The sequence below is a fragment of the Hemibagrus wyckioides genome, linkage group LG20 (assembly GCF_019097595.1).
Source record: "Hemibagrus wyckioides isolate EC202008001 linkage group LG20, SWU_Hwy_1.0, whole genome shotgun sequence".
NCBI lineage: Eukaryota > Metazoa > Chordata > Actinopteri > Siluriformes > Bagridae > Hemibagrus > Hemibagrus wyckioides.
Genome location: NC_080729.1, coordinates 4,213,902 through 4,226,916, shown reverse-complemented (window position 1 = coordinate 4,226,916; position 13,015 = coordinate 4,213,902). Strand labels below are relative to the sequence as shown.

The following is a 13,015-nucleotide window of genomic DNA, read 5'->3' as shown; positions in this document are numbered from 1 at the left end:
GTGACCCACTTCAAGTAAATGGTGCATTGGTTAATGGGAGTGAATTGTGGATTCCTGATTTTTTATTTATTTATTTTCGCTTTGTCATTTTGCAAGCTTTACATATGACGGCTAGGGAATGCCGAATTCCTACATTGTACATCCATGTTTATGCTCATTGCTCACCCCCAAAAATCCTTTTTGAAAATATGGGTGAGGACGATCTGGTGGGGGAGCAGCAGTGGATTTTACTGTGGCTGTGCTTGTTTATTTTGGTTTAAACTTCTGCATGGAAAAACGAGGAAATCTTGTATCGAAAAAGATGCTAGGGATCCTTGGGGTCATCCCTCAGTTTTTTCACATATGGCCGTCGGATTCCTTTCCTGTTATGTTTATATCCTCAAATCGCTCCAGGACGCTGATCGTTTCATGTACCGTGAAAAAGTCGGTTTCATAAAATCCTCACCAGTGCTCCAGGGAGCCGTATTTACTTGGCTGAAAAACAACGCAAAGTCACGGTTGAAGATATCAGCCAGCTCATCTGGGAGATGCTCGGTAAGAGCATCAGGTCATCTGTGACCATCAGAGGTAAAGACATGGGTGAAGGACACTGCTGAAGCATTAGTTAGAGCCGTTTGGCCGAAAATGATGGGGTGCGGGACAACCTTAGAAATCTGGCATGGGCTGTGGAGTTTTATTAACAAAAAAGCAGATTTGCACCTCCCTTTGCAGGTGCAGCCGCTGTGCTGGATCGCCCTCAACCAGAGTTATTGCCTCTTGTAACCTAACTGCCCACGAAACACATCTGTTTTCATTTAGCCTTACTGCTGATCTCAGACCTGCACAGAGCCGGACTGCTTGTTCACACGGTCTTCCCCGTTACACTCGCTCAGCTCTGAGATCTGAACCTCTGAACCGTCCGACACGCTTGCAGATGTTGGAAAAAAGACAGATATGTCCTCAAAGAACCTCACACCTCTTTCTCTAGAGCTGCTCACATTGTCCGGGTCTCCCGGCTCACATCGTTTCGTGTTGTTCTGCCTCATTTTTACAAAACCACATTTTATAATGCACAGCTACGGATGATGATTGCTGTCGCTCATGTCACTGAACTGGACACTTTAGGACACTTTTGGTTGTTGCTTTAATGTCTCTTAAATCTCCTTTCCAATATATTCTTCATGGTGTCTCTTAGGGAACTCAAAGGCCTGGTGGTGACCCTGAGCTCTGACGGTCACCTGCAGTGTTCCTACATGGGCACGGATCCCTCCTTCTTCACCGCACCAAAGGTGGACTCCCGGGAGGTCAACTACGACGAGGTGGACACTGAGATGAAGGCTCTCCAGAAGGTCATCCGCGAAGCCACCAGGAACCAGGGTAGGACAATTATACGTCTGTCACAAGAAAACAAACCACTGGCATTTGGCTGAACTGTTCAGGGAAACTGACAACCCTTATAACTCGTACGTTCACGAGAAAAGACATTCCGGACACTTTCTAAACAATCTAACAGGTGTGAGAGACTAGGCAAATATTTTCTCATTGGTGTGTGCTGGAGAGGTTTGACCTTGTTGTGTCGGTGTTGGGATTAAGAGTAGCTTTTTGTTCATTGTCGTACTAACACTGATCACGAAACCATAGTGAGCATTAAACGGCAATGTTTTCTCTAATAACAAAGCTCATGTCGGTGGCAGATTCAAGGCCTCGTCCTGACCTGGTTTAACCCTTAGTGGTGCAGGACACTGGAAGCCTTTTGTGTTACAGAACAGAGCTTTTGTGTCCTTTTGAGGAAGGGAGGGTGAAAGAAATTCTCTCTGCTGTTTTACGAGGCTTAAACGGACATTCACTAGGTTAGAAATCAACAGGCAGAGTCTTTACAGTGTAAATCTGGGCTGCAGGGTTTAGGGCTGGGTGTGTGCATGGTACTGCCTGGTGCTTTTTGGAAGAAAAACATCTGACGATAAAGAAGCAGCTGTTGCTTCGGAGAGATGTTGTATCTATCCGAATCTGCAAAAGTGTTTTTTTTTTTCTTTTCTTTCTTCTGTGCATACGTAGAAACTCTTCTTAACTCGGTCGTACTTGAAGACGTATTTAGCAGCCTGGTTCTGCTCACTGAGCCTGCACATTGTCAAGGTTTTTAATCAGCGTCAGCGGTTCGAAACTTTGCCAATGTATAGGCTTTGTTTTCTGTAATCTTTTCTCGTGAAATATCCAGTCGCCCAAGGCTTTTTAGCGTTTTTAATGACCTGAAAAAAGTGAAGGTCATTGATCCTCAGGATGAGCTGCCTCGTGGGACTTTTCCCGACGAGTACCTTCTAATGACTTCTGCATGTTTTGATATGCTTAGCGCTCTGTTTTAAATGTTGAAAAATAGCACTGTCTTCATTCAGCCCGGTGTTCCTCAAAACGAAAACGATGTTTCAATCTGAATACCGAGAACAGAACAGCGCTTCACTGCTCCACCTCTGATTGAGTGACGTCAGATAATATCTCATCAGTTTATAACTATGTTAATATCTATGTCAGTGTTTTATTTTCTCTATATATATTCTTAGACATCATCCCCAAAGCTGAAGCGGAGGATGACCTGACGGTGACGGCTATTGTCTCCACCCACCTGGATGATATCTCGGTACCTGTCACTTTATATATATATATACACCGACCAGGCATACCATTATGACCACCTGCCTTGTCCCCCTTTTGCTGCCAGAACAGCCCTTACCCGTCCTGCACTGTGTATTCTGACATCTTTCTATCAGAACCAGCATTAACTTCTTCAGCAATTTGAGCACCAGTAGCTCGTCCGTTGGATCGGATCACACTGTCCAGCCTTCGCTCCCCACGCGCATCAATGACCCTTGACCGCCCATGACCCTGTCGCCGGTTCACCTCTGTTCCTTCCTTAGACCACTTTTGATAGATACTGATGTACTTGTTTGTAGACATATAAGCTTTTTTTAGTCACCATTCACCAATATATATTTTGTTTCAAATCTGATAAAAGCCACAAATTTAAGCCAAGAAAAATGTTTGCCATATTCAAAATTCACAATCTACCACCAATGTCACAGCAACCTGTTGCCAGGAGTTAAAAAGTCTCTTAGTTGGCTGGATGATAGACTCCCTTTCCTGTCAATCAGAACAACACTAACAAAATCTAGACATCTATGGTCTCATTCCTGATCCATCTTAATGCCCTACTTTTGCTTGGAGTCCCATCACTTGGAGGTCACTTGCTTCTGCTAAGGATGGTCCACACAGACAGCCTGTAGATACCTGACCTTTCTGTGGGTGGCACCAGTTAGAAACCTGATCCTGAAGATGTTTTGCTCTCAAGTCTCCATCAGTGAATAGTTCAACAAGACAGACTTCATATTTAATCTTCAATTAATTTCCTGGTCACTTTTTGACCGTATAGTACACAATTATATAGAGAAATGATTTAAAATGTCACTATCCACTCTCACCCAGACGAGGATGACGATGAGGATGAGTTCCCTTTTGAGTCTGGTTTCTCAATTTCAATAAAAATGAGTATGACCAATAACATTTGTTTAAATGGCAACACATTGTGGATGTGTATATCCTAACCATCATATCCCGACTACATGGAAAAAGAGTAAAAGAATGTTACTTTATTATCTTTTTATGATAGGGCAAAATATTTTAAACCGTGAACCCGGTGCTTTCACACACGGGTCATATCCAGATGCTTGTTTCCATAGCCTAATCTTGAGTACATAAACTTTGAGTGGATTTTTATCAGTTAATCAGTGTGTGTGTGTGTGTGTGTATGTGTGTTTTCTCACGCTGATCTTTTTCTCCACAGCAAGCCGTTATCCCGGAGATCAATGGCATTGCTGTCCCTTCTGTTACAGTCAAGGTACAACCATACACATAGATATACACACAGTGTTCTTGCACCTTTTAGAATGAGAACCTGACTTCTCGAATTCTGATTGGTCCGAAGGCATCGATTAGTTTTCTGTTAATAGTAGTTACGGTTTCTTAGTGACATGAATAGATGGTAAAAATTTAGCAGGAACGGGTTTAGCAGACATTAAATCTGCTTTCCATATGAAGTACGTTACACTATTCACTGTTCTCCAGCAGCTTGTGCATGCATTTTAGTATAAATTTTATTATAGTATAGCATAATGGAAATATCATTTTCCCACTCTATGGAAAATGACATCAAATGCATGTAACATAATTTTTTAAACATACAAAAAAATTCACATAATGGGCGTGAGCATTTGTGAGATGTCTTCACCACCATCAGCCATCTTGAAATTAGCCCCGCCCATCGTCCGCTATGTAGGCAAAGCTGTGAGTGTTGATGGCATGAAGTGTTCCACACTTGTTTTTTCAGTTGAATAAGTGCAACATCTGGGTACTTCCTTGGAATTTCCTTCGGGATCAATAAAGTATCTATCTATCTATCTATCTATCTATCTATCTATCTATCTATCTATCTATCTATCTATCTACTTCTTAGTATTTTCACACACTACTCACACCATTCATACTACGACTTTATACAGAGTAGTGCATAAGTATGCGATTTGCGATGCACCTATATGTGGTGATTATTTTCCCATAACAGCATGATTATGTGAATTTTCCTCTGTGCTTTTCCCAGATTAAAGTGACCAGCCGTTTTTCCGTCCAGAGCGCAAAGATGAGTGTGTGTGTTCAGCCGCCTCTGGCCGTCACTCAGGACCAGTTTGTATTAGACTCTTTAGGTACGTTCTCCCGTCTCTTTATTCCATTCCTGTTTCATTTCTGCATTAAACTGACATCCATGCCGTACGAGCGGTTTTGGTGACCCGTCATGCTGCATTTAACACGTCTGCTAAGTTTAAAAAAGGAATGAGTTTAATCGACAGTCGGTCTCAACAGCTCGGGAAAAAAAACAAAGTCCTGATCCAAGTAAAACAGGTGAACACGTCAGTGCTGAGTTGCTTCCGTCCATGGTGTCATGATGGAGGTGGACACTGTGGAGATGGAGCAAGAGGCCGTTACGTGATACCCACTCTGGATAAACGTCATCTCTCACTTTTTATCTTTTCTCCCATTTGTTTAGGATCAAAGGCTAGCAGCAAGGAGACAGATTAGCAGGTTGCATCCTCTCCTTGTGTGTGCAAGTGAGGACTTTAGTCAGCATAGAAAACAGCCACACACACACACACACATGCCTGAATGCTTTGATCAAGTGTACGGGTCAAAGGTTGCTGTTTCTTTGGCCTTGTGATCAAGAGTGATGATGTCAGAGCAGCATGGAGAAAGGAGTTAAAGGAGAATGATTGCACTGAAAGCTCTTCATCTCTTTTTATCAACTTATATATTAATTTTTGTAGCTTGATCATGAAATCATGTTATATAAGTTGATAAAGAGAGCGGTGGTGGCTCAAGTGGTTAAGGCTCTGGGTCGTTGACTGGAAGATCAGGGTTCAAGCTCCAGCACCACCAAGCTGCCAACATTGGGTCCTTGAGCAAGGCCCCCAACACACCCTATTCCAGGGGCACTGTATCATGGCTGACCCTGCACTCTGACCCCCAACCCCCAAGGATGAGATGTGAAAAGAAAGAATTTCACTGTGCAGTAATGTATATGTGACAAATAAAGGCTGCTTAACTTCTATATTAGATTTAAAATGTCTAAACTTACTACTAAGACATTTATTATGTATCTTTGTACCACAGCCTTCTTGATTCTGACTGGTATTGAGGATACTAACAGTACTGAGGATTATTCACAGGTTTCTGTGCTTGCTCTAATAAATAAAAAGAAAGGATCATTTCTCTAGAAATATCTTACACAGCCACTGTCACAGAGAACACTTGATAAGAGAACATAAAAACCTTGTAATTGTTAATATGGAGATGTTTCTTGGATTTTAATGGAAGGAGTCTCCAGTGTCTGTGCTTTGTAACAGTCAGAGGAAAAAGCTATTAACTTTTCTTTAAGCCTTTGCGCTATCCATAGTCTGGTCACGGAACGATTGCGTATAGCTAAAACAGGAGCTGCCTTGTTTTGCGGATGTTCCAGAACATTAAATGTGGCTTTAAACGGACAAAAAACACAACGTAATTCTGTAATTAGTTAAAAACTTTTGACAGATTCAATCAGAATGGAGAATTTAGCAGCACTGTGGTTTCAAAATGGTTATGGTCGCTCAAAATGTAGAAAAAGAGCTGCTGTAGTTGGACCACAACCCAAAGTAAATGTGTCATTGGGTAAAGAGATGCCAAACCTGACCAGAGCTTAACACACACACCTTTCACTCCAGCACGCCGTCTAGGGTTTCTCCCGACTCTGAAATGTCATCCGCCGGGCCAACGTACCCGACCGAGCCATTAGAACCTGGCAGCGATTGAGGACGTTTAAAGCACACACGCTTTCGCTTGTCATCATTTACCACTCTTCATATTCCTGCTAATCTTTATCTTTATCTTTATGCTTTTTTCCGACTTTATACACAAAGTCTAAAGAAGTGTTCCACACACACACATACACACGCACACCATTCACCCGTTTGCAAACACACACCGAATAGGTCCTTCAGGCGCTAATCTGAACAAGCCGCCTTTCATGCCTCTTGATCTTTATCTCAAATGTTAAAGCAAGTGCACCGGCTCTCTTGTGCCATGACTCGCAGCTAACAGCGCCGCCTCGATTTCAGTTCCGCCAATTGAACAGACAGAGAAGGTTAACTCCCTCGTCTCGTGTTCTGAACTCTCGAGCGAGGCTCCGCTTACTGATTTGTTCGTCTTGTGAGTCGGTGTTAAAAGTCAGTGGGGTTTTTGAGGAACTCCTTTCAGGTTGAAGATGTACACAGGGAACACCAAGTACATTCAAATATTGGGGTCATATGCCGAATTCTCAGTTCAGGTGCGGTTAAAATTTTATTGGCGGTGGCTCACAACCAGTTCTATCCTTCCACCCCCCACCCCCACACCTCTCTATCACACTCTTTCTGTCCATACTGAGTGTGTATAGGCGATTATCCTCACAAGGATTACGTTTAAAAAAAATTGACATTAAATTACACATCCGTAAGGAATTTTTTGTTGTGACGGCAAATCTTGAGAAGATAATGAGGAGGAGGAGGAGGAGGAGGACAGCGATGACCCCCTCCAATAAACCAGTCCAGAATCCATCATGCGTATATACGCAGAATTTGGGCCAACTATGAATACACCCTAAAATTTTTTGATTTTGTATTGTTATTCCAGCTCATGTGACTCATAGATGCTACGATTCCATGTGATGCACACACACACACACAGGCTTCTTTGTTTCCCCTCTCACGTGGTCTTTTATTCATACTTTCTCACTTTCAGCTATAATAAGGGTGTAACCATCGACACATATCAGTTCATACACAGTGTTTCAGTGTATAACGTTCACCAGTTGACATTTCTGCTCGATGACTATAGCTATTTTCTTTCCTAAACAAACCTCACTGATTATCTTATAAGGAGACGGCAACTGAGACACGTCTAACAAGTCGAATGTTTCCGCTTCTATAGTTTTGCGGCAGAGCTTAAAACAAGTAACCAGTTATCAATTTTATTTTTTTATATTACTGGCTGACTGAGAGGCTGTTTAGAAAGTTCATGCCGACCCTCCCTGGATTGGCAGGTCTAATACTACCAGAGTTCGGGTGTTGTCATGTTCAATTTTATTTTCCGATTTTAGTCAGTTTGCACTGAGAGCTCTGTAAAAGCTGTTTTTGAATCCAGGTGCCTAAATCGTGACACGCAAGTCCTCCAGCCGTCAAGCTGCTTAATCTAAACTCAAACTAAACTCAATCCCTGATGCCAGAATTTTTATGTCCAGGAACTGACTGGAACTTTAGCTGAGAATCCAGGTTTTATTGATGGTTTAATTAAACTCGACAGGCAAAAAAAAAAAAAATTTTTTTTAGAAATAGCCTATTTGTCACATATACATTACAGCACAGTGAAATTCTTTCTTCGCATATCCAATCCTTGGAGGTAGGGGTCAGAGCGCAGGGTCAGCCATGATACAGCACCCCTGGAGCAGAGAGGATCCAGGGCCCAACAGTGGCAACTTGGCAGTGCTGGGGCTTGAACCCCCGATCTTCCGGTCAGTGACCCAGAGCCTTAACCACTTGAGCCGCCGCCGCCGCCGCCACCACTGTCTGTTTCATAGGACAGTTGCAAGGTCCACAAAATAAATTAAGATTAAAACTTGTAACAGAAAACGGAAAAGGTAACTAAGATGAATCTCAAAATGTGTGTATACATAGAGATGCTAACATAATAGATTAACCAAATCACAGCCTTTCATTTAATTTCATAGCTACATTTTAGAAAACAATGCCACATTTCACACGATTGATTGCTCACCTCTTCACTTTTTTATCATCATTATGGGATGGGTAGCTTAGTGGTTAAGGTGTTGGGCTGCTGCTTGGAAGGTTGTGAGTTCGGATCCCAAGTCCACTAAGCTTGCACTACCGGGCCCTTGAGCAATACCCTTAAACCTCAGGTGTATAAAATGTAAGTTGCTCTGGATAAGGGTGTCTGCCAGAAATGTACATGCAGTTCATTCATCATGTTAGTAGTTTGCCAGGAATAGATCTTTGGTTGCTTGGATTATGAATATAATATATATTGAAAATGTGCTGATTTATTTTCTCATAAAAATGTAAAAAACGTAAATAAACAAAACGTTCTAGGTGTTTCATGATTCCTAACCATAACCCTATGTGTGAAAATACCTACAGAGCTACCATATAATCCAAGTATGAGCGAGCGTATTCATTGAGAAATTGAGCGAGGTGCAATGAGTGATGAAAATTCTTAATAGAGAGCAGTTCATTTGTGTGAGCACTGAGCACCGAAACTTCCTTTCTTTATAATGCAATAATAGTTTAAATAATCACATGACTCTCACAGTCTCTATTAAGAATACGGTTTAAAATAAACCTCAGCATTAGGACATAAACAGAGCTGAATAAAATCTTCTATGACATTAGCTTGATAGTAGGTTACTCCATCTGAATGGTATAGAAGTATCCCGATACTATATATAACTCAGTGTTCAAGCAAAATCTGGTTACTCTGAGAATATCAGTTCTATAACCGCCGGCTATTTTGACGCCTTATTAAGTAACCCGCCATTTTTGACCTCTCCTTACTAGCCTGACCCTTTACTACATCATGAAACACCAGTCTAAACTGATCCTAAGTGCTCAGGAGGCATGTAGCCACTGCTTTTACACACCCTGTGTGTCAGAGGTCGACATTTCCCCCGTCAGCCAAAAGCGACCCCCCACACACACACTCACTCCTAAACGAAAAACCCAAAATGTCAAATCTGCCCTGATGAAGAAGTCCACGAGGGAATGCCTTCCCTAAGTGCTCCCTTTGTGCAGAGCGTGAAGTGCGTATCAGCTTGGCCGTGACCCCTCTCAAGAGCACGTCCCAAGGGAGGGCTGGCCAGGTCGCAAAGAATCAAGAGAGGTCGCCCGAGATGCCCTGTAGTTTACTCAGAACCCCCTGAGGGCACGCCGAGATCCAGAGATCTCCAAAGAGCTCTTCCTCCTTTCTCCATCTTGTAGCGCTTTCCTTTTCTACCAGCTGCTAATGGTGTGGGAGTGAAGCGCAAGTGTTTTTGGAGTTAGAGGGGTCGTGTGTTTGTCCATGGGCCTGGTATGGAGAGGTTAAAAGCTTGCCCTTGCAGACAGATTGAAAGAGGGTGGTGGTGGAGAGGAAAACAGAGAGATGTCAGGATGACAAACTGGTCTCAAGCCTTGAGATGTGTGAAAATGTGGACAGAAAGAGAGAGAGAGAGAGAAATCTAACTTTATTAATAAAAATAAAAATAAAGCATTTCTGTAATATTATTAGGAGAAGAGCGCATACTTTGGTTGAGCTTGAAAGAAAGAGGAACTATTATAATTGTAAATAATTATATTAAAAACAAAACTATAAATAATTGTTCATTAGCGAGCCTTTTAACTGTAATGTTCTTGGCGACAAATTCTAGGATTTGTGCCTTTTTACTTCTTGTGCTAGATCTCAGTCACATTTTTTCCTGAAGCCATCTTAAGAACTAGCTAGCTAAGCTAATTGCCATTGAATGCTAATTAATGCTCTGAAAACATTTTATTTGGTTCTGTATATAAAAAAAATAAAGATTTTGAGAAAATGGCTTAAAAGCGGTTTGAAGTGTTTCCACTAATAATTGAAGGTTCAGAGGTTTAAAGGAATTTGTAGGTAATAATGACTCAAAGTCACACATTTATCACATACGCAACTTCTCCGGAATGCGACGTTAGTTTTGTTATTTTTTTATTGCTACAGTTTGAGAGAAGAAATTGGTAAAGATTTAATAATTAATCCATAGATCAATCAATGTGACCTAAATTTTGGGTTCTGCCTGTATTGTCTTGCTTTGAGAGAGAGAGAGAGAGAGAGAGAGAGGAATGGAGGGCTAAGAGGATAAAAAGACGTGAGAAAAGAGGAAGGCGTAGACTGGTAGAGCACTTAATCTCTTGGCGGTCTCGGGAATCCGGGGACATAGCTGCAGCTCGCTTACCTGTGCTGGCCCCTAACACATGGCTCGTTAACTCTAGAGCTGACGTGCACCAGTGTGTGTGTGTGTGTGTGTGTGTGTGAGAGTGTGTGTGTGCGTGGGAAAGATTTGAACCGAGACACACTTTCTTATATAAAACAGACGGTAATCTTCTCTTTATCTTACTTCCATCGCACGTACGATGTTAGGGAATAAAAATGCAAAATCCATCCACTTCCTGTTACGATCTTTGTGGGTCTAAAGCATCGCGATTAACACGTGACCAAACATCGACTTCTCAACACTCCGAAAATGATCGATAACTTTACTATGTGTGAGTTGATGGGTGTTGTGCAAGAACTGGAAAAAGTGTGGACAAAATGCATAAATAAAATTTAAAAAAAAAAATCAAGAAATTCAAGAAAAAATTATTAAGATTAAAAAAATAAAAGCTAAAAAGCTAAAAAAAAAACCTGTTTACAGTTGCGCAAAAAATATTACTATTAATTTATAATTTACAAATTAATTTACTATTAATTTAATTACTATTAAAATATTACATTTTTCTATATCAATTAATTAATAGTGTATATTTAATTATTTTTGGTCAAAGTATTGCTATATTTCTATCTGTATTAACATAAAACTTGTTTAATTTTTGGTCAAATATTTGGTCATTTTTTTTCTATTTGAATTAAGAAATTGTTTAAATAAATAAATAAATAAATAAATAAATAAATAAATAAATAAATAAATAAAAAAAAGACACTTGTTCATGACAAAATCCAGATTCTTTAAGAATCTGATTGGCTGTTATATTTTTGATGCAATAACACTCGCCGATTATGTGTTCCACACTAACTCAGGTTTTTCCAGTTGGATTTTCTCACTCTTCTTCTGTGTGTGTGTGTGTCACTCATTCCTCTGATACTGGTTTTGTCATTTGGTTCACATTCTTATTCATGGTTTTCATAACTGACCTTCGGCCTAATGTTTTGTCTGTAGGGAGCGGCTCTCAGGTAGCAGTGACATTCTCTGCTTTTCTGAACGGCCAGTACACACCAGCTGATCTGACCGGTGACGTGGCCGTGTCCTACAGTTCACCCACAGGTACACACACATCACCATGGATGTGATAGCAATGTTATGATAAATTACAGATATCTTCTAATCTCTAATAACAACATCCCCATTCTGAAATGTTGAATTCTTGATTCTGATTGGTCAGAATGTTCTGCTTATTTTGTGGAATGCCATGGCCTGGACAGAACTCCGGCCTGCATGGCATATCACAGGTTTATCTTAACACGCATATTCTAATACATAATGGTTTTTGTAGTAACTTACACAGTAACTTATACACACTTACACTTTAATTATTTCTCTGAGATGATTATTTAGCATTACTGTAAGGAGTCTCCAAGATTAGTGCTCTGTAATGGTCAGAGTTGATCATATAGCTGATCTTTTTATAATCTCAGTGTTATGAATTAAAGAGAAAGGAAATATTTTTGTCTTCTGCAATTTGGATATTTTTAGAGTAAAAATAACCTCTGATACAGCATATCAACTAGCTGCTCAGAATATTAATATTAATAATAATATGTATCTCCAATTCTATCTGAACGGCTTTGCCACTTCTACTGACTAAACATATCCAACAGTTGACAGTGAGTGAACGTTCAGGGAAACTCCGTACATGCGAGTGGGAGAGGACGCTTCTGGATCCAGCTGGTGTTCACGCTCTGGAAGACATTATCCCTGTCCCTCAGTGAGCCTCCTTATTTCAGTGCAAATGTCACACTGCTTTTTACGATTATTTTGCTCGATCGAATGCTTCACCGAGAAAAAGTGAAAAAGGCCGGCGTTTGTGCCGTTGTTTCCTTTGGACGGCGTATGGGTTGGCAGAGGCTCATGGAAAGCTTCCTAAACGAGCTTTAAATCTGGACTCTTTTTCATTTTACGATTATCCCTCTAAAAATAAGTGCGTGGAAAGGCTGTCTGTTTCACAGGCGGCTCAGTCTGACATATTAGATCACAAATGGAACCCGGTTCTTTCTTTCTCACACACACACACACACACACACATGAACACACACCCTGCCACACTGGATATTTAACACTGACTTGTTACACAGAGGGGAAACCCCACTCACAATGAACATGAAAAGTTTTACAGTGAAAACGCACATCAGATCACACACACACACACACACACACACTGAGTTTATATATTTCTTACTATTATCTTTCAGTCTCTGTGAAGGAAGTGTGTTCTTTCCCAGTGTTCTGTCTTTATCAGTCCAAGTCAAGGAGGCGTGTCCTTTCTTTATCAGAGTCAGTCGAGGAGGCGTGTCCTTTCTTTATCAGTCCCAGTCAAGGAGGCATGTTCTTTCTTTATCAGTCCCAGTCAAGGAGGCATGTCCTCTGTTTTATTCCCAGTGAAAGAGGCGTGTCCTTTCTTTATCATTTCCAATGAAG

The 13,015-nt window shown here is 41.0% G+C and overlaps 1 protein-coding gene across 6 annotated transcripts in view; it reads left to right on the top strand.

Moving 5' to 3' along the window:
• bbs9 (Bardet-Biedl syndrome 9) overlaps window positions 1-13,015 on the top strand; it is a 110,125-nt gene that overhangs the window by 19,765 nt on the left and 77,345 nt on the right. For all 6 annotated transcript variants that reach the window (XM_058418108.1, XM_058418106.1, XM_058418107.1 and 3 more), the window contains exons 10-14: window positions 1,175-1,356; window positions 2,535-2,611; window positions 3,812-3,865; window positions 4,625-4,727; window positions 11,540-11,644. In XM_058418108.1, coding sequence (XP_058274091.1) covers window positions 1,175-1,356; window positions 2,535-2,611; window positions 3,812-3,865; window positions 4,625-4,727; window positions 11,540-11,644 — 521 coding nt within the window. The remainder of the gene's footprint in view (window positions 1-1,174; window positions 1,357-2,534; window positions 2,612-3,811; window positions 3,866-4,624; window positions 4,728-11,539; window positions 11,645-13,015) is intronic.